This window comes from Gymnoscopelus microlampas, assembly GCF_963454915.1.
Source record: "Gymnoscopelus microlampas genome assembly, chromosome: 15".
In the NCBI taxonomy this organism is placed as follows: Eukaryota; Metazoa; Chordata; class Actinopteri; order Myctophiformes; family Myctophidae; genus Gymnoscopelus; species Gymnoscopelus microlampas.
In genome coordinates, this window is record NC_139952.1 from 17,850,936 (window position 1) to 17,869,780 (window position 18,845).

Below are 18,845 nucleotides of genomic sequence, written 5' to 3' on the forward strand. Positions count from 1 at the left end.
TCATCCCTAAAACAAAACAAAGCAAAGAAGAGTACACTGGCTATAGAGAATGGTAGAACATCTGCAGCAGCCTGTTGAACCTTTGAACTTGAATAGTGTATGTCCACCATCTCCACCCTTGGATGGTGATGGGAGTCGGGGGCCTCTTCTCTTTCCACCGGTAGACCACCACCAGCTCTTTGGGCTTTCTCAAGGTGATTGTTGTCACACCACCCTATACGAAGCCCTCTATCAGGGCTCTGTATTCGTCCTCGTTGTCATCCATGATGCAGCTGACAATGGAGGAGTCATCAGAAAACCTCTGAAGTAGCACGTGCCGGAGTTGAAGTGGACGTTGGAGGTGTAGAGGGTGAACAGGAAAGGTGACATAGCTCCATGGGGAGCTATGTTTCTGATAAGGCCTTTCTGATAAGATCTTATTCCATTAACATCATGCTTTATTGTGAACACTGTGAACAGCAATGCATGAAACAGGAGCCAAGTCAGATTATCCAACAGAGATAGCCATTCTTCAGGTGGGGCCCTCTTGTGTTAAAGGTTATGAATAGTTGCAGTTTTATAAGCACATGATCCCTGGGCATCCTTATTCCGGGCACGTAATGTCGTACTGTTTCCAAAACTTGCTAATAAAGTATTCAATCAATCTAAAGGTACTGCTGTACCTGCTGTGAAAATAGGTGCTGGTCAACTAAGTAAAGGGTTTATTAATGTAATTAATAATTTATTGCTATGAAATGTAAGTCAGATAAGATCATGTCCCTTCTCTATATTTTAGCACTGAAAAAAAGACATTCAAATTATATTGTGTGGTTTCTTTCATAGTTCAAATGCTCAAATGGGTCTTAAAAATCTTTAACTTTCAACCCAAATTAACCTGGTCATGCAAAGTGCAAGAATTCACAATATTTTGTATTTAGAATTACTATTAATAGCTAACCAAATACTGTTAAGGGATAACAGGGCACGCTTGTTGTATAATATTTGACCTCTCATTGACTGATAGGTGAGAAACGTGGGAAAATATTCATCTGCACTTTTCTCTACATGTGCTTTAGTGCACACAGCTGTATGCACACGCACACATTCTCACACACACACACACACACACACACACACACACACACACACACACACACACACACACACACACACACACACACACACACACACACACACACACACACACACACACACACACACAAAGTCAAATTTACTATTGATAGTCTGTACATACTGTATATCCATTCATAAATACATTGGCAATAGATTAATGTATGTATTCACTGGTGATACATTGTACATTTATACTTATATTTATTGATAGAATAAACTCAGCCAGACCCAGTGCAGATAGTCTTATACTCAAAATATATTTATTTTGTTTTATTTTGTTTATATTCCTATCTCTCTACGATCATGCGTTCACATCTTCTTGTAATTGTTTTGGTTTTCTTTTTTTTCTTTTTATATACACCCAGTGTTACAAACTAAATTAAAATGCAGTAAACAAAAACATGATTACACAAGTCTGACATGAGTCCATATATCTATATCCATTATACAGTGCCTTGCGAAAGTATTCAACCCCCTTAACTTTTTCCACATCTTGTTAAGTTACAGCCTTATTCAAAAATGTATTAAATTAGATTTTTTGCTCAGAATTCTACACACAATGCTGCATAATGACAAAATGAAAAAGTATTTTTAGAAATGTTTGCAAATGTGTTAAAAATACTAAAGCTGGCAGCAATTAGAGCCTCAATTCTACTTGAGTATTATGCTACAACTTGGCACACCTATTTTGGGGTAGTTTCTCCCATTCTTCTTTTCAGATCTTCTCAAGCTGTATCAGGTTGCTTCGGTGCACAGCCATTTTCAGATTTCTCCAGAGATGTTCAAAGGGGTTCAAGTCTAGGCTCCGGGTGGGCCACTCAAGGACAATCACAGACTACAGTCCTGAAGCCACTCCTGTGTTATCTTGTCTGTGTGCTTAGGCTCCATGTCCTTTTGGAAGGTGAACCTCTGCCTCAGTCTGAGGTCCAGAGTGCTCTGGAGCAGGCTTTCATCATGGATCTCTCTGTACTTTACTGCATAAAAAATTCCCTTGATCCTGACTTGTCTCCCAGTACCTGCCTGGTTTTGTCCAGACAATACACTTGGCTTTCGGGCCAAAGAGTTCTATCTTTGTTTCAACAGACCAGAGATTTTTTAGGAAACTCCAAATGGGCTGTCATGTGCCTTTTACTGAGGATTGGCTTCCATCTGGCCACTCTACCATGAAGGCCTGATTGATGGAGTGCTGCAGAGATGGTGATCCGTCTGGAAGGTTCTCCCATCTCCACAGAGGAACACTGGAGCTCTGTCAGAGTGACCATTGGGTTCTTGGTCACCTCCCTGACCAAGACCCATCTCCCCCAATTGCTCAGTTGGGCCAGGTGACCAGCCCTAGGAAGAAGTGGTTCCAAACTTCTTGCATTTACAAATGATGGAGGCCACTGTGTTTGTTGGGACCCTCAATGCTGCGAAATGTTTTTTGGTAACCCTCCCTAGATCTGTGCCTCGATACAATCCTGTTTCAGAGGTCTGCAGACAATTCCTTTGACTTCATGGCTTGGTTTGTGCTTCGGCATGCACTGTTAACTGTGGGACCTGACCTAAATGATGTCAAATCCAATTTCATTTATCATAGGCAGACTCCAATCAAGTTATAGAAACAGCTCAAGGATGATCTGTGGAAACAACATCATAGCAAAGGATGTGAATACTTATGCACATGTGATTTTGTGTTTTTACATTTTTTAATACATTTGCAAAATAATACTTTTTTATTTTGTCATTATGGGGTATAGCGTGGAGACTTTTTTTGTATCGTCTGTTACACTGTACTGTCTCTAAAATAAAATAAAAAAACTATTATAATAAAATAAAATAAAGGAAAAAGTGAAGGGGGTGAATACTTTCGCAAGGCACTGTATGTATCATTTGACTTTGATTTGACAAACAAAGGGAAACAAAACAAAATATACTAATATTAATAATACTAAATTATAATAGCGATGATAATAGTGGTAAATAAATAAAGGTTTATCTTATCTTACTCACAGCAATAGTATGGACTGCAACAGTTGTTACGGAGGTGTTGCTATGATTTAATTACTGACTGCTGGCAATGGTAAAACCACAGAAGTTACTATAGACACTTTTAATCAATACCACAACAATTCTATCAACTGTTACTAATATGAATCACTTAAACCGTGTAATTATACTTGTTGACTGGAGTCCTCCTGGGGTCTATATTCTTGGTGCACACATTCTTTTTTTACCTCTACACCTAATCTCTTTGCTGGAAATAGCAAATCACCCAAGTCATGTTCTGACACTTTGTGAGCTATTTTTGCCGAATGTTGTTAATGTCCCATTTGTTCCCAAAAAGCTCAGTACAAAACACGTATTTTTGGTCATATGTCATTGCAGAGGAGATAATACTGACCGGTATAGTTTGGCCTTCACCTCGGCTCACCTCCAATAAACTGTGTGAAAATGGTCACCTGCACAAGTTTCCACAGATTAATGAATTGTCTTTTATGCCTGTCTGCTCGTTTCTACAGTATTAACCTGTTGGTGAAGGCAAAATAAGTTTTGTTAAATTAACAAAATATTGTATATTTGTTCATAAATTATAAATACATAAATATATTTGTATAATAAATTAGAAAAATATAAAGTTAAAATATTGTTCCAGATGGGTAAGAGGAACTGTAATGTTTCACTCAAATAATAACAATAACAATATTTCTACTACTACTACTACGTAATAATAATACTGCAATATTATCTATATATAAGTAGAATTAAGAGAAGTTGTACAGAAACACGGCACAACAAATATTACCAGGAAGGAACATATATTTTTGAAAAGCCTTTGTAAGGTGGCTGAAAAGTAAAAAAAAAAAGATGCAACACAGCATATTTAGACCATAAAGCTGGTCTTCAGACGGACATTATGATGTCCTTTTCAAATATACTGTATTTGTTCCTTCCTGCTATAATTTGAGTGCCTGGGATCTATGTTTTCCTGTTTCTTTGTTCATAATGTCCCAAGAGCATCAGATATATTATTAAAATTGTCCAAAGACTTTGACCTCACTTGAGCACCTGGTCACTTGTTCTGCTGTTTAATTATACAGAAAGGTTTTCAAGTAAAATGTTGTTAAATAAATTATAACCTAAGAAGAATGAACATCAAACCAACCAAACCAGTATCACCATTACATACGACTCTGCTAATGTTGTTAAAGTAGTTACACTTCACCACAGCATGGTAAATAATAAATAGATTGTCATTTAGAATAACATTCTAATACTGTGTGTGTGTGTGTGTGTGTGTGTGTGTGTGTGTGTGTGTGTGTGTGTGTGTGCGTGTGTGTGTGTGTGTGTGTGTGTGTGTGTGTGTGTGTGTGTGTGTGTGTGTGTGTGTGTGTGTGTGTGTGTGTGTGTGTCATTATACGACACTGTGTTTGTTGTGAGCTCGCTCAGCTGTGTATTCTGAAAGAGAATGGCGTGATCAATTCAGAGACCCCACCTCACTGCCCGCCCCAACACTCTGACGTGAGGCTTTACCATGGCATGTGCTACATCAACATCCCAGGTCAGTGTGCTGGCTCTGACAGTTCATCTCTGTCCTCTCTCTCTCGCTCTCTCCTGCTCCTCTCCCTCAGTCTCTATCTTCGGACCCTCCGGCTGAGGACTCCCACCAACTGGCTTCAGGTAAGACTGGACCTATAGGAAAGCTCCTGGAGCTAGAAAAGAATTGTGTGGGATCTATTGGTTTTCATTTGTTGGGAAATGCTCCAGGGGGGTGAGATGAGTTCACTTTCAGTCTGGGCTCTGACCTTTGTTCCCACCTTTTTCCGATTGGATGTTATGCTTTTGTGATTGGAAATGTTTTCTGGTCAACACGTGGGTTATCAGTGGGAATCAGTTGGACGGGGTATTCACATCTGATACTGTCCACATTCCAACCAGTCACTATAGTAAGTATCAAATTCACACTGGAAAGAAAATATAGTGTAGGTAAAATATTGTGTCCCTTGAGTGGCCATGGCTAATAATATTGATTTTATTATTATTTATTATTACTATTATTAATTTCACGCATTTATGTCAAAATGTCTGCTGTGAAAAAGGTCCAAGAACTACTGGGATTTGGAATGAGATAGGGGGTGTTTATTTACAAGAGTTTGTTCTTCCCTCTGGTAGTTGGCTTAGATGTTTTGTGTGCCAATGTTCCCGTGGAGAAATGTTTTGTTGTTACACAAACAGATCTGTGGATTTGTTTTCCTGTTATTATTTTATGAGTGCTCAGTTTTTATTAAAGGGGTGTTAAGTGTTATCTATTGGATTTGATCAGATTTTATTCTGAAATGACCTGCACAGAGTATGCATTCATAGCCTTTCTACCTTTCTCCATGTAATGCCTATGCACTTGTTCACTTCCAGATTAATGACCGGACCAACTACCTCTGCGCAAATGATTTGTAATTATCATGTAGTCCTAATGGACAATATCTTGGCTCTTAAGATAATTTCTTCATGAATTATAACTGTTGCTTGCTTTGCTCTCTCTTGATTACAGATCCTGTCATCATAACTAGGATAATCCGGAATGATGAATGGCACACAACAAGCTCCCGTAAAAACCTTGTTTGAACTGATGCTCCTTGCAGGGTGAGTATATTGAATCAGCTGAGTATAAATATATCAGGAGTAGGCAAGTAAGTTTGGTCTTGGGCCAATTTGTTTCTAAGCTGCAGCATTAGATAGCGGGCGAGAAGATAATCAAAGACCAATTTAAGAAATTCAACTTGCCACAGACCAAAGGCAGCCTTATATCAATAATTGATATAAATGCTAATAAATAAAGATTTGTGACGTATAATTTCATACTGCTAGAACTGTGTGTAATCAAATTTTACAGGTGTAATCAATACAGTTTTGTGTAATCATTTTGTGCAGGCCACATCCTTGAATGTTGCACTTAAATAATCGTAATCATAATCATAATCATTTGTCGGTATTTTGTCACTGTATACTGTATACAGATTATTTTAAATGTTATATAATTGTTGTTGTTAAAATCTGTGTTTGAACAGCTAAATCCGCCCCGCCCCCACATTTCCCATTCTCAAGGCTGCAAGGTCAGTGGAAAAAGTCCACCCTGGTAAACTCTCCCAAGCTCTGTATAAACAAATACAAGGATACTTATATCATCAATATACATGTCATTTCATATTTAACAGTAGAGAGGCGTCCAAAGCATTGCAAATACAGTTTTTCCTTCTTTGAACACAGGCATACTTCTAAGTGGCAATTTGAATCACTCGCAAGGGCCCATTCCCCTCCCAGCACATCCCTGGGGGCCCGCCTATGTCAGGCCAGATAACGGTACTATTACAGGCCTGCTGCCTACCACTGCAGCTTTATATAGATGGTGACTTTAACTCCATGTATCCTGCTGAACACGTGTTTTCGTTAGAGCCATCGTTCTGGGTGACGGTGCCATACAGAGACCTGACTATGATGACACATCCAGCCCTGAGTTCCTCAACGCCTCCTGGATGGCAGGCATCCCTAGCAGCTACCCGTTATCTGATGTCACCATGCCCGGAACTCACAACACCATGGCGCTGCATGGCGGGCACATTGCCGAATGCCAGTCCTGGACCCTGGCGTCTCAGCTCCGCGCCGGTGTCCGTTTCCTTGACATCCGTGTGCGTCACGTTAAGGGGAACCTGACCATCCATCACGGTGTGTCCTACCAGCGGGCACACTTTGGCCATGTGCTAGAGGGAGTAGTCGACTTCCTCAATGAGCACCCAACGGAAACCGTGCTGATGCGCCTGAGGGAGGAGTACAGTGAGACCTATGACATCTATGGTGCTGTGGTGAGCTACATCCACCGCTACGCCCACTGGGATCTGCTGTGGCACAGCCGACAAATGCCCACCATGGGCCAGGCACGGGGAAAGCTCATTGTCCTGCAAGACTTTTCCGGGCCAGATTTGGGAATGCGCTACCGTTCCCTGGACATCGCGGATGACTGGAGTGTAGGAAGACCTTCTAAAATCCTCATTGACAGATAACACACAGTAAAATCTGTGTTATTTAACTCTAAGAGTGCACAAATGGGCCCACTTGGTGCCATTGTACTCACAGTTAAATTAACACTCGATTTTGCTGTGCAGATTCTTCAGTTGAAAATCACTTTTTTTCTGAGACAAAGAAAAATGAGACACATGAAAAATGAATAATGAGAATAATGAGCCTAAATGAGACACAGCTAATAAATATATTCATTATTTCCTGGAAAACAGATGTTTAGAGATGATTACTAAGCTGTTTGTCCCCCTATAGGTACCCACACTGCTGCATGTGGAAGAGAAATGGAAAAGTGTGTATGAGCACCTGGAGGCCGCGCCCGTGGGAAACAAAGCTCAGATGTTTCTCACCTATGCCAGTGGAGCCGGAGTCTTCACCTACCCCAGTGCCATTGCACAGCGTATCAATCTCAAACTTTTTAACTACTTAAATGAGGTGACCAAGACGGGTCAGAAACCACGCTTTGGAATCATTACCATGGACTACCCTGCTGCTCCTCTTCTTCAAATGATCATTGACTTCAACTGAGAAAGGATACTGTAGTCTTTAAAGCCTTATTTATACTCAGTAGTACGACAGTGTCGCAAAGCGGCAAGCTTGTGCAAAAGAGAATAAATTAAGCTTGACTCAATTCACAGCAAGGCTGAGAACTATGTACATTGTTCACTAATAAGTCTGGTCAAACAATTCATTTTCTATCGTTTGTGGTGTTTTCATTCCCAACTTCTCATATTAGCCAAGTTATTTCCACATTGGAGACTGTAAATAAGGCAATGGGCCCACCATAATTCTTTTAACCCATGATAACAAAACTAAATCAAATGTTGTGAAGACCAAATGACGCTACTGTACAAAGGAAACAGAGCTATGTTGTGAACATTTGTAGTAAAGTTGCCATGTCAGTTTTAATGCCTGGTGAAATACAATACTACAAAGGTGGATAGAGGAGCACTGCCTGGATAAGTCAACAATTTTGGAGAGATCTGGGTTGGGTAAAGAGTTGGGTAAAATCAGTAGACAAAGAAAAGCAAAAATAAAAACCTGCCAGAGTTACTATTAAAATGCCTTTATTAAAAATAAGCATGTTCAAGGTTTAAAACATTAAAACAAACTGTATTGTACTTTATTTCAGCTTCATGAAGATTTTTCTAAATTTGCAGATTAAAATAATGGGTACAGAACAATAATGTCAAACAGAAAATGAGGGTATGTCATTATAAACAAGTAAAAGATACAACAAATACAAGAGAAACCCACTAGATGGCAAATATCCAAAACTGTTTGGTGTACACTTGTTTCATAGCAAAATACCTGAAACTTTGTGCAGATGTGTAAAAAATAAACACAAAACCATTCAAAACAAAAATAAAGAAGAGGGGGAAATAAATCTGACAAGAAGAGACAGTGAGTGAGACGACAGAACAAATTAATGCAAATAGAAATTATTTTGAGGGATTCATTGAATTGGATCCATGCAAACGGAATGTATCAGCAATGAATAGGGAATATAATAATATTCTAATCGACGAGAGTAGCACACACAAATCTTGCAAAATGATTTAGCAAGTGGTCATGTCACATGTGTCCTAACATCCTGCTTGAAAACTAGAGGATGTTGCGAAGTTGACTTGCTGATTGCAATCAGTAGCTGCACTATCGCCCATGCATGCTGTACCCTCAACGAACATAAAATATAAGGTTTCCATCCTGGAAAACGCACAGGTGAGGCATACACTACACACTGTATGATCAGAACTAAGTTATTGCATTCCATATTGTTCAGTATTCAATCTATATTTTATTACTTGATGCCATTCACCTGTGTATCTTCCATCATTTGCAAATGATGTGCACCATTTTACAACATGATGTTTGATCAGCTTTGTATTCATTCTGTAATATTTGTGTGTTTATTTTCTATTTATTGTACATGTATAATGGTATGTACCATATTGGCTGTAACTATTTTAAAGTGGTCTGCTACTGCTGAATTTGATAGATTGAATACTTTATTAGCAGTTTGCAAAAAAAAACACAGGAAAGTACAGTTCAATACAAGGTCTGCTAAGAGCTACTCTTGTCTTATATCATTATGTTCTACTTGCTGTACTCCAGGCAGTGAGCAAATATTGAAGATGGACTCCCAACCCAACTCCCAACCACAAAGTCCAGTTCTGACTGCAATAGGAGGTTTGTTCTTTTCTTTCTACTATGTTTATCCCCATCCTTTTGCATATTCTTTTTGGCATGAGTTAAAATGTCATCTGTTAAAAAATTACTACGAGCTTTACGTTTCCAAATCAGTACTACATATCGAGGTTATACCATCCCATTCCCAAAAGACAACATTGTTTTTGTTTTTTTTATGAGAAAAGTCCAGACCACAAAATAAGTACATTTGTGCCATTCTCTATATAGCTTAGAGCACATCTTATTATATAGTAATATATATAGTATAGTAGTATATAAGTCATAAAATAGTAGAAAATAAGTAATATTAAACATTTCTGCCAAGTGCCATACACTGCTAGTATGTCCAAATAACACCTCGCTCTGATTGTTGGATTTAACCCTTGACCCTATGCCCCACTCTCCTTACTTCTTACAGTTGTGGTGAATATCATGATATTGATGGTTATGATCACAGCTATTGGATTTGGTAGGTTTATTTTCTTCCCGAGCACATCATACCATAGTTCTTCATGTTTCCTTGTATTCGTAATATTCTAAATATCTCCTGCTGTATCTTAGGGATCATGCATTTGAATAACTGTCCTTTGCAACCATGGATCCCTATCTATCTGACTGTGGCTGGAGTGTCCACCACCATCTGTATCTTTCTGAGCCACTGCATCAAATTCTCAAGGATGCAAGGCACTGCTAGCATTCTGTGTTCATCCCTCATCACTGTCCTTTACCTCTTCAACTTTGGCTGGTACATCTCAGGTGAGAGAGGGAGGGAAGTACGCACGTGGAGAGATTCAAATAGTCTTTTCCTTTTAGGTTTCTGAAGCAATAAATGTTTATGCAGTACAATTCTCACTATATGATGTATTCTGTTTCTTTGGTGTTTGCTATACTGTAATAATGTATTTTATTCACTGAAAAAAAGAAGGCATAGTATTGCTTTCATATTGAAGGCAAATTGACTTTAGAAGGCGAAGCTAAAAACAATACTTTATTTTATATCATGTCATTGGTGATGCCAAACCTAAATATAGCATCTGGACCTAATCAAATGTGTAATTTAACCCACAAGGACTGTAAAGTTATTTGAATGTTATGATGAACTTCTGTTTGTACTTGTAGGCACCATGTGGGTATTTTCCATATATCCTCCCAACTACCTCCCAACAACCGGGGATGTTGGATACTGCCAGAAAACTGTCTACCAATTTGCATTCTTTATAATTAGCCTGTGGTGGCTACTTTGGATTGGAATGCTCTTTGGCGGTATCTGCTTTCTTTTCTTCATCTGTGCTATGAGCTTTAAGACACGCCGTTTGACAAACGTGTACAATGTCCCTTATGGAGCAATAGCTGATTCTCAGGACAACAGTGCTTGAGTGAGTAGGCTGCTTTGAAATAGTATGGCTGTTGGTTTGTATTGCAGCCTGGGACAAAAATGTGTCTTCAAATGTTGACAGATACGTGACAATGATGACACTGTTGTAGTGGTTTGTAGTAGTGGCAGAGGGTGGTCCTTGTAGCTACAAAACAGGAAATAAAACTTCTCCATATTATATGTCAATACCAGTTTGTCTCACTTTCTAAAAATATGTTGTATTTAGCATGTACTTTACATGCAAAGTGCTATACTGCTGTAGACATGGAGTAGAGAGTTTTTTTGCCATGCATACTGGGCATTTTACTGCAGTTATCTTATTTTTGTTGTCATGTGCTCACATTCTTTGTGGTTATCATTTACAGTAGTATATTTTTAATAGTTGTAGGCTATACTGCTACCTGTACTGCTACTACTTTTCTCACTGGCTCCCGGTTGTTTTTAGGATTGATTTTAAAATGATTTTATTAGTTTATAAAGCTCTAAATGGTCTGGCACCTTCCTACCTCTATGACTGCCTAGAGAGATATGTTCCAAACCGGCCCCTCAGGTCTTCAAGTGCTGACCTGCTCGAGGTGCCTACAATGACAACAAATACGGTGAAGCAGCATTCTGCTTCTATGGACCGACAGCATGGAATAAACTCCCATTACACCTATGACAGGCAGCCTCTGTCGATAGCTTTAAAGCACAGCTCAAGACCTACTTCTTCACTCTTGCTTTTAGCTGATTTTTAAATCTCTGTGTTGTTACCCATGTCCTCACTGTATTGCCTTATTCACTGCCTTTTGCTATTATTTTAATGTTGTTTTATGGTTTTGCTTTTCTTTTTTTGCTTTATTGTTAAATTGGTTGTAACTGTAATTGTATTATTGCTCTGTAAAGCACTTTGAGCTGCATTTCATGTCATGAAAGGTGCTATACAAATAAAGTTTATTATTATTATTATTGCTGTTCCCCTGTGTAAAGGGTGCCCTTGAAAATGAAAGTGTATCTATAGTGCATTTCTTTTTATGAATAAAGAAGAAGTAAAAGAAAAACACCCAGGGGTGAAAGCATTGGCTGCACTAATACCTCTCCATTCTAGTTTTTGGTCTTGACCTTGACCTTTGTTCTGTCAAACCTTAATGGGGCAGACAACTGATCATTCGCAGCACAAATAAGAATCAACCCATTTAGGGGGCTTGGGTGGCGCAGCGTTAGAGTGCCTGCCCACCACCATGGAGGTTGTGGGTTCGAATCCACCATGGTGCATCCGGCTTTGTCGAGTGTCTACACAAACACAATTATCCTGTGTTCGGGGGGGGGGGGGGTTATGCCAAACAATTGGCATAACAACTAAATTGGGGAGAAAGATGGGTAAAAATAAGTCAATAAAAAATCCACCCATTTGTTGTCGATTTTGATCAAGTCGATCTTGATTGTGATGTTGAGTTTAAGCAGTGGTGGACAGTAACGGAGTAAACGTACTTGAGTACTTTACTTGAGTACAGGTTCTGAGGATCTGTACTTTACTTTTTTTGATCCTTAGTACTCTTACTTGAGTACATTTCCAAGACAAATATTTTACTTTTATTCGAGTACATTTGTAGGAAGGCTGAAAAGTACTGAGTACTTTTAAGCCCACTCCACATCCACACCAATGATTCGCCATGCAACTCCTTGCAACATGCATGCAACCACTTGCAACCATTATTACTGCCCCACTGGTAGTTGCAAGGAGTTGCATTGGTGCGGTTGACCTTAAAACGGTTTTGTTGCAAGGGGTTGTGACTAGTTGCATTGATGCGGTTTTGCCTTGGCCTAACTTCTGCTCTCACACTAGCCGTGTTTCTGGCTTCCCCCTCCGCTCGCCTCTTTGTTACAGTACATCTTGTATAGGTGTATAGGAGTGAAAGTATTTAGTTCTGGTTCCTCAGTCATTTCTATGTTTTATAGGTGTTTCTGAAGGCTTTGTATAACGTAGTGGTTCTACAAGCAAGCACATCAGTGCATGCAGTGCAGGTGGTTTCAGAGAGTTACAGTACTTCTCTGAAATAAGAGTTACAAGGTCCTATAAATTCATTGTGAAAACATTACAGAAATGTGTTGATATAAAAATTAAGAAACGTACTTCTACTTTTGTCCCTTTTATGCCCATCTATGGATATCCCTGATGTCGTCAGTATATGCCCATATATGGGCATGCTGATATGTCAGTCCTTGTCCCTTTTATACCCATATATGGAGAATCCCTTTTATGCCCATATATGGAGATCTCTGTATCTGCCAGTCCTTGTCCCTTTTATGCCCATATATGGAGATCCCTGATGTCATCAGTATATGCCCATATGGCCATGTCTCCTTTTGTGCCCATTTATGCAGCTGACTGATTTGTTTGCTGATGCCATGAGGACACACTGAGGTTAGACAACACATTCCATATTTGGGTATAGCTGCATTGGGAACTCCTTATATGGTTATGGCTGAGTCATGGTGATGAGGTGATGTGATGTTTGATTGATTGATGTACTTTATTTAGTAAGACATGAGAACATCAGTACATGGAAGTAAAAAAAAATCACAATACAAGGTCTACTAAACTGGGAGACTCATTAAGCACTGAGCTTGTTTAAGATGAGATCCCCATGCACACAAATCATGATGACATATAAGAGACAGACAGAAATGTATGTATATATGCTTTTAAAAAACATGTTTTTTACAATGCTGTCAAAGTGCGAGCTCCAGAAAAAGGTCAGACAGAATGCAAAGGGATTCACCTGTGCAGCAACCAAGAAGTAGTAAGCTGTTATTTTTTTTTAAATTATTATTATTATTTATCTTGGTTTAGTTCTTGACTCTTGCCTAGGTAGGTCTAGGTCTACTGCTGTCAGCTGTTGTCACCTGAATTCACCTCCGGCCGGGGATCATCTTATCAATCAATCAATCAATCATACTTTTGCTTGGAAGATTATCTTTCAGTATAGCCTATGGTCATTATTTCCGTGGGAAGACCATAGAGTTAAAAAAAAATCCGGGGAAGACGATGGAGATTCAGGCAAAAGAGAGAACGGCCTTTTCCTATGTTGTTGAAGCACAAGGGGGCGGGTGGGGAGAGAGTCAGCGCATTGAAGTCAAGGCACAGACTACTGTTGTTGACGGACAACGGATGCATGCTTATAAGAAACAACAAAAATACAACCTGGCAAAACAGTTGCGTGCATTAGCGCAAGATGGAGGATAAAGGAAACATTCAGTCTAAATGTCCAGTAATTCACAACTACTACTACTACTTTTGTATTTGAAACTTTAAATTTCTCTAAATATTATAAACTTTCAGGACAGCCTAAGTACAAATTTAATTTATGAAAAGGCTACTATAGGCTACAGTGAAGTCGGTGTGAATAATGACTGAAACGTTTTTTCCTTTTTTTACTCTCTTGGTGTGGGGATTATCTGGCACAGTAGTTGTGAATAAGCAAACAGGACATTTAGACTGAATGTTTCCTTTAGCCTCCATCTTGCGCTAATGAACGCAACTGTTTTGCCAGGTTTTATTGTTGTTGTTTCTCATAAGCGTGCATCCATTGCCCGTCAACAACACAGTAGTCTGTGCCTTGACTACAGCGCGGCGACTGTCTCCCCACCCGCCCCCTTGCGCTTCATCAACATAGTAAAAGGCTGTTCGCGCCTGTTACATGTGAGGGGTCCTTCCCAGTTGCTGTCGCAGAACTGATGACGCCATAATCTTGCCACTAGTTTTGTCAGTCAATCTTTTCCTGTCCAACAAGTAAACACAGTTATATTCTAAATGCGGGAATTGGAATGAACGAGTCATTATTGTCACTATACCGATGCATGTATGTCAACGTATGGCTTTGTACGTCTAGCTGACTGTTAAAACGTGTATTTGATCTGTTCCAAGTGGACCAACATGTGGAGCTCCAGCCGCCGTGTCCTTCAGGACGTCGTAACGCATCCCTCCCTCGTCAGGTCCTTCTCTGTCACTTCATGCAAGGTGAGGCTTATTATTATGGTATTTTATGAAAGCGATCAATGTCAAAACAAAGTACATTCTGGTGCAAACTAGGGTGCAGTACGTTAGTCCGACAGCGCATTCCTATGCCTAGCTAGGCTAGCTAATATATGAGCCACCACAGCTCAGCTGATATGTCAAGATCACTAACCACCTATCTACTATGTGAGCTTGTAGATCTGCTATTTTCTCACAACTGACAAAAGTCAGACTCCATAAAATCCATCTATGATAGTCTTGATCCAAGGCTACTAGATTTAGTAGACTCACTGGACCTGATTTCACTCTGTACTACTTGTCTTGGGCCGTTTTTCCATCAACAGAAATAGCCGACCTACAAGCTTGTGACATGTTGTGAGCTTGTATTATCTATACATCTATACATCTGCTATTATTGGCTAATGTTCCCCGATGATGGGGTTCAAGTGGTTGTTGTAGTGAAGAATAGGTTTTGTTACCTTGGTTGGTAGTTGAATACATTTCCATCATGGAATAGCAGCTCCAAAGTGGCTGTCCTGTCAGACAACCAAAGAATTGCAACATCTGGGTGGTATATATTCACACAGTAAAAGTGTTAATCTACATATCAGTCAGAGTCACAATGGTTGAATTACCAAACACTGATTATTGCATTGCTTTTTCATATCAACTTTATATCTGTGTGTGTTACAGAATACAGTTATTGTAGAACGGTGGTGGCAGGTCCCATTGGCCAAAGAAGGGAGCCCGGCAACTTCAAGGTTGTACCCTCGAAGACACAGGATCTATAAATTGGTCGAGGACACCACACATGCACCAAAGGAGAAGATGGAGCTTATTCTGACACAGACTGTGCCCAGTGAGTGTGCTCAATGCTTTTTTCTTCTTTTTTGACAAATGGTGCATCATAGGCTTTGTCACAAATTCAAGCATTAAAATGACTATCGTGGAAATCTTAGGAATTCTTATTAACTGACTTGCCACAGAGAGGCTTTCTCCAAAGTAAAAAGATGATGAGGGAGACCATTATATAATGCAAAAAAACTTCAAATGCGCATCACACACAAAAGGGTTAAACAGCAGACTACTTGTAAAGTTGTCTGCATGTTTAAACCTTTTTGTGTTTGTGGGCCTAGAAAATGCTGTAAAAGATCTTGCGTATTTGAAGCAATCAAACCTTTTTATTATTGTTTTGCATTATACTGTGGTGGAATATTATTCCCCCGGTGATCATCAATATATAATAAACGCTTGGTTTAAGCTATTATCACTATTCAAGTGTTACTCTCATTAGGATATGTCTTTTTATTTACTTTGCATCAACAGAGCTTGGTGGGCGAGGCGATACGGTGTCGGTGAAAAAGTCTGTTGGCCGAAATAAGCTGTTGCCCCAAGGCCTTGCAGTATATCCATCACCAGAGAACAAAGATATGTTTGCTGAGGAGATGAGAGTGAGTGTTGACTTATTTTCCCTGAGTGTCATATGCCAGTATTTCACTATGCTCGCAGAGTTGTGTTGTACTCATAGTCTCGCTGCTCTCCTGACTGGACTACTTGTCTTAATCCACAGCTTCTACGTGAGGGGACACTAGATGAAAGAATGCAAACACGCACCGGACAAATGGTGAGCATTTGTACACATAAGATATTTATCCACTATTCTTTGTATAAAAACAGAGAACGTTTTGAGAGGACCAGCAGTTGTTTGTCATCTTGCCTCGTGTGTTTTTACAGACAGTGGAGTTCCTTAAACGCTCATCGCTGAAGATTAATTCAATACCCCCCATGGATAATTTTGAGCTCACCAAAGAAATAGTTTGCAGACAAGTTTTGAAGAAGGTATGAATGTGTTCTTGGTTTGTTTAAGTAATGTCTCTATCTCTCTCTCTCTCTCATATACACACACACACTAGGGATGGGTATTGGCAAGAACCTCACGATACGTATCACGATACTTGGGTCACGATACGATTATATCACGATATATTGCGATATCATGATATATTGCGATGCAATACATATTGCGATGTATTGCGATACGATAAATATTGTGATATATACATATATATCACAACTAGATATTGTATATATATACACACTACATATTGAGTAGCTGCAGATCAGTGATAGGTTATTTGAATGTTTTTTCATAAAGCCTGTATCTGCAAAAGCTTAATAATAATACAAAAAATAAACGTTTTTTTTCAAAAGTATCGCGATACGAAGGCCTGGAGTATCGATACAGTATCGGGAAATAAAATATCGCGATATATCGCGAAATCGATGATATTGCCCATGCCTAATACACTCACACACACACACACACACACACACGTTGCATTTACCAGAAAGTATCAAAATGTGAAATTAATGTTATATCAAAATAGAGCATTGGCTTTTTATAGTTTTTCTATGCTCCATTGCTCCCTGGCTTGCCTATTAATTCAATAAAACCTTTCCGTAGCTGGGAGTTGTTGTGCCCCCTCATGCATTGAGACTTCCAGATGAGCCAATCAAGGAGTTAGGAGATTACTGGTGTGAAGTTACGGTAAGATTGAAGAAAGATGTGTTACAATAATATAAACAATATATTATATATTCTGTATATTATCCACATATATCCAACCTTTTATTTGCCCTGGCTGAGGTGGTGATAAACGTACAGAGGGGTTGATAATCTTGTGCTGGTTAGCTGTTTATCTTCCCTAGGCTAATGAATCAGCTCAAGCCTTATCTTGCCTAGGAAAAATATGGTAGCTGACCAATCAGAGCAAGCTAAAGTATAAGATGGAAAGGTAGTAGTATTATAAACAATCCTGCAGTCTATAAAGTGTGTGTGTGTGTGTGTGTGTGTGTGTGTGTGTGTGTGTGTGTGTGTGTGTGTGTGTGTGTGTGTGTGTGTGTGTTTATAAAACTCCATTAGACCTAGTAGCATTCTACTTGAATCTGTAGCATGTACTGCTATTGTTTTCTCTGCTTGGGGAAAAGGTTTAGATAACCCTGGATTATATACAAAACTACCCATATCCCCACAACACAGAAGCAGCAGGTGGCTTTCTGCTGAGATGATTCATTAGCATGTCATTTTATCTTTCAGGTTAACGGAATAGATACAGTGCGTGTCCCCATGTCACTGATGCTGTATGAAGACCGATTAATGAAGAAACAACAGGAGATGCAACCAGAAGTGGTGTCAACTGCAGAGGCAGCCATTTCAGAAGCAGAGGAAGTCGTGGTAAAGACAGTTCCTGGTGTGGTGGTGGACAGCGCTGCTGAAGTTGTGGAAGGTCTAGAAACTCCACTTGCTACGGCTTCAGTCATGTCAGAGGCCTCAGCTGCCCAACCTGCTGAAGCTGTGGAAGAAGCTGCAGCTTCTCTTGAAACTCCACTTGCCGCGGCTTCAGTCATGCCAGAGGCCTCTGCTGCCCCACCCGCTGAAGCTGTGGAAGAAGCTGCAGCTTCTCTTGAAACTCCACTTGCTGAGGCTTCAGTCACGCCAGAGGCCTCTGCTGCTGCCCCACCTGCTGAAGCTGTAGCTTCTGTTGAAACTCCACTTGCTGAGGCTTCAGTCATGCCAGAGACCTCTGCTGCCCCACCTGCTGAAGCTGCAGCTTCTGTTGAAACTCCACTTGCTGAGGCTTCAGTCATGCCAGAGACCTCTGCTGCCCCACCTGCTGAAGCTGTGGAAGAAGCTGCAGCTTCTGTTGAAATTCCACTTGCCGAGGCTTCAGTCATGCCAGAGGCCTCTGCTGCCCCACCTGCTGAAGCTGTGGAAGAAGCTGCAGCTTCTGTTGAAACTCCACTTGCCGAGGCTTCAGTCATGCCAGAGGCCTCTGCTGCTCCTCCTAAGGTTTCGGTTACTGCAGAGACGGCTAATGACCAACCAGTTCCACCCACTGAAACCCCCAAAAAGGATTAAAGGACTAAAATGCACTTCCACGGAATTGCAAGAGACTTTGTAATGTGTAATTCCCTCTATTTCTATTGTATGTTCTCCCTGTGTTGTGACCTCCAAGATTGCCTAAAAAAATAAAAGAAACGCATTCAACTTTGCATTACTTTCCTGGACTGGTTTCACATATACTGGAAGTAAGAATGTTTCATGTTTGGGAGTAAAAAATC

At 39.9% G+C, this 18,845-nt stretch overlaps 2 protein-coding genes and 1 long non-coding RNA gene across 3 annotated transcripts; all 3 read left to right on the forward strand.

Moving 5' to 3' along the window:
* Positions 1 to 5,635: 5,635 nt before the first annotated feature.
* LOC311062209 (1-phosphatidylinositol phosphodiesterase) lies at positions 5,636 to 7,689 on the forward strand (the record flags this gene model as incomplete). Its single annotated transcript, XM_084081078.1, has 3 exons — positions 5,636 to 5,730; positions 6,539 to 7,109; positions 7,417 to 7,689. The coding sequence occupies exons 1-3, from the start codon at positions 5,669 to 5,671 to the stop codon at positions 7,687 to 7,689; spliced, it is 906 nt and encodes a 301-aa protein (XP_083937204.1). The 5' UTR covers positions 5,636 to 5,668.
* Positions 7,690 to 8,798: 1,109 nt separating this feature from the next.
* LOC311061883 lies at positions 8,799 to 11,674 on the forward strand. The gene is made up of 5 exons (XR_014602430.1): positions 8,799 to 8,883; positions 9,277 to 9,351; positions 9,770 to 9,820; positions 9,913 to 10,107; positions 10,471 to 11,674. It is a non-coding gene; the product is annotated as an uncharacterized lncRNA (long non-coding RNA).
* Positions 11,675 to 14,423: 2,749 nt separating this feature from the next.
* On the forward strand, positions 14,424 to 18,771 carry mrpl9 (mitochondrial ribosomal protein L9). Its single transcript, XM_084081273.1, has 7 exons — positions 14,424 to 14,726; positions 15,417 to 15,582; positions 16,050 to 16,174; positions 16,294 to 16,347; positions 16,458 to 16,562; positions 17,188 to 17,271; positions 17,821 to 18,771. Exons 1-7 carry the CDS (start codon positions 14,643 to 14,645, stop codon positions 18,640 to 18,642), a joined length of 1,440 nt encoding a protein of 479 aa, XP_083937399.1. The 5' UTR covers positions 14,424 to 14,642; the 3' UTR covers positions 18,643 to 18,771.
* Positions 18,772 to 18,845: the final 74 nt, after the last annotated feature.

Excerpts from the sequence above, each read along its gene's own strand:
- mrpl9 (XM_084081273.1), top strand. The coding sequence starts at position 14,643 with ATGTGGAGCTCCAGCCGCCGTGTCCTTCAGGACGTCGTAACGCATCCC. Across the intron at positions 14,727-15,416 it reads TCTCTGTCACTTCATGCAAG|AATACAGTTATTGTAGAACG; the intron begins GTGAGGCTTATT and ends TGTGTGTTACAG. Across the intron at positions 17,272-17,820 it reads ATTACTGGTGTGAAGTTACG|GTTAACGGAATAGATACAGT; the intron begins GTAAGATTGAAG and ends TTTATCTTTCAG.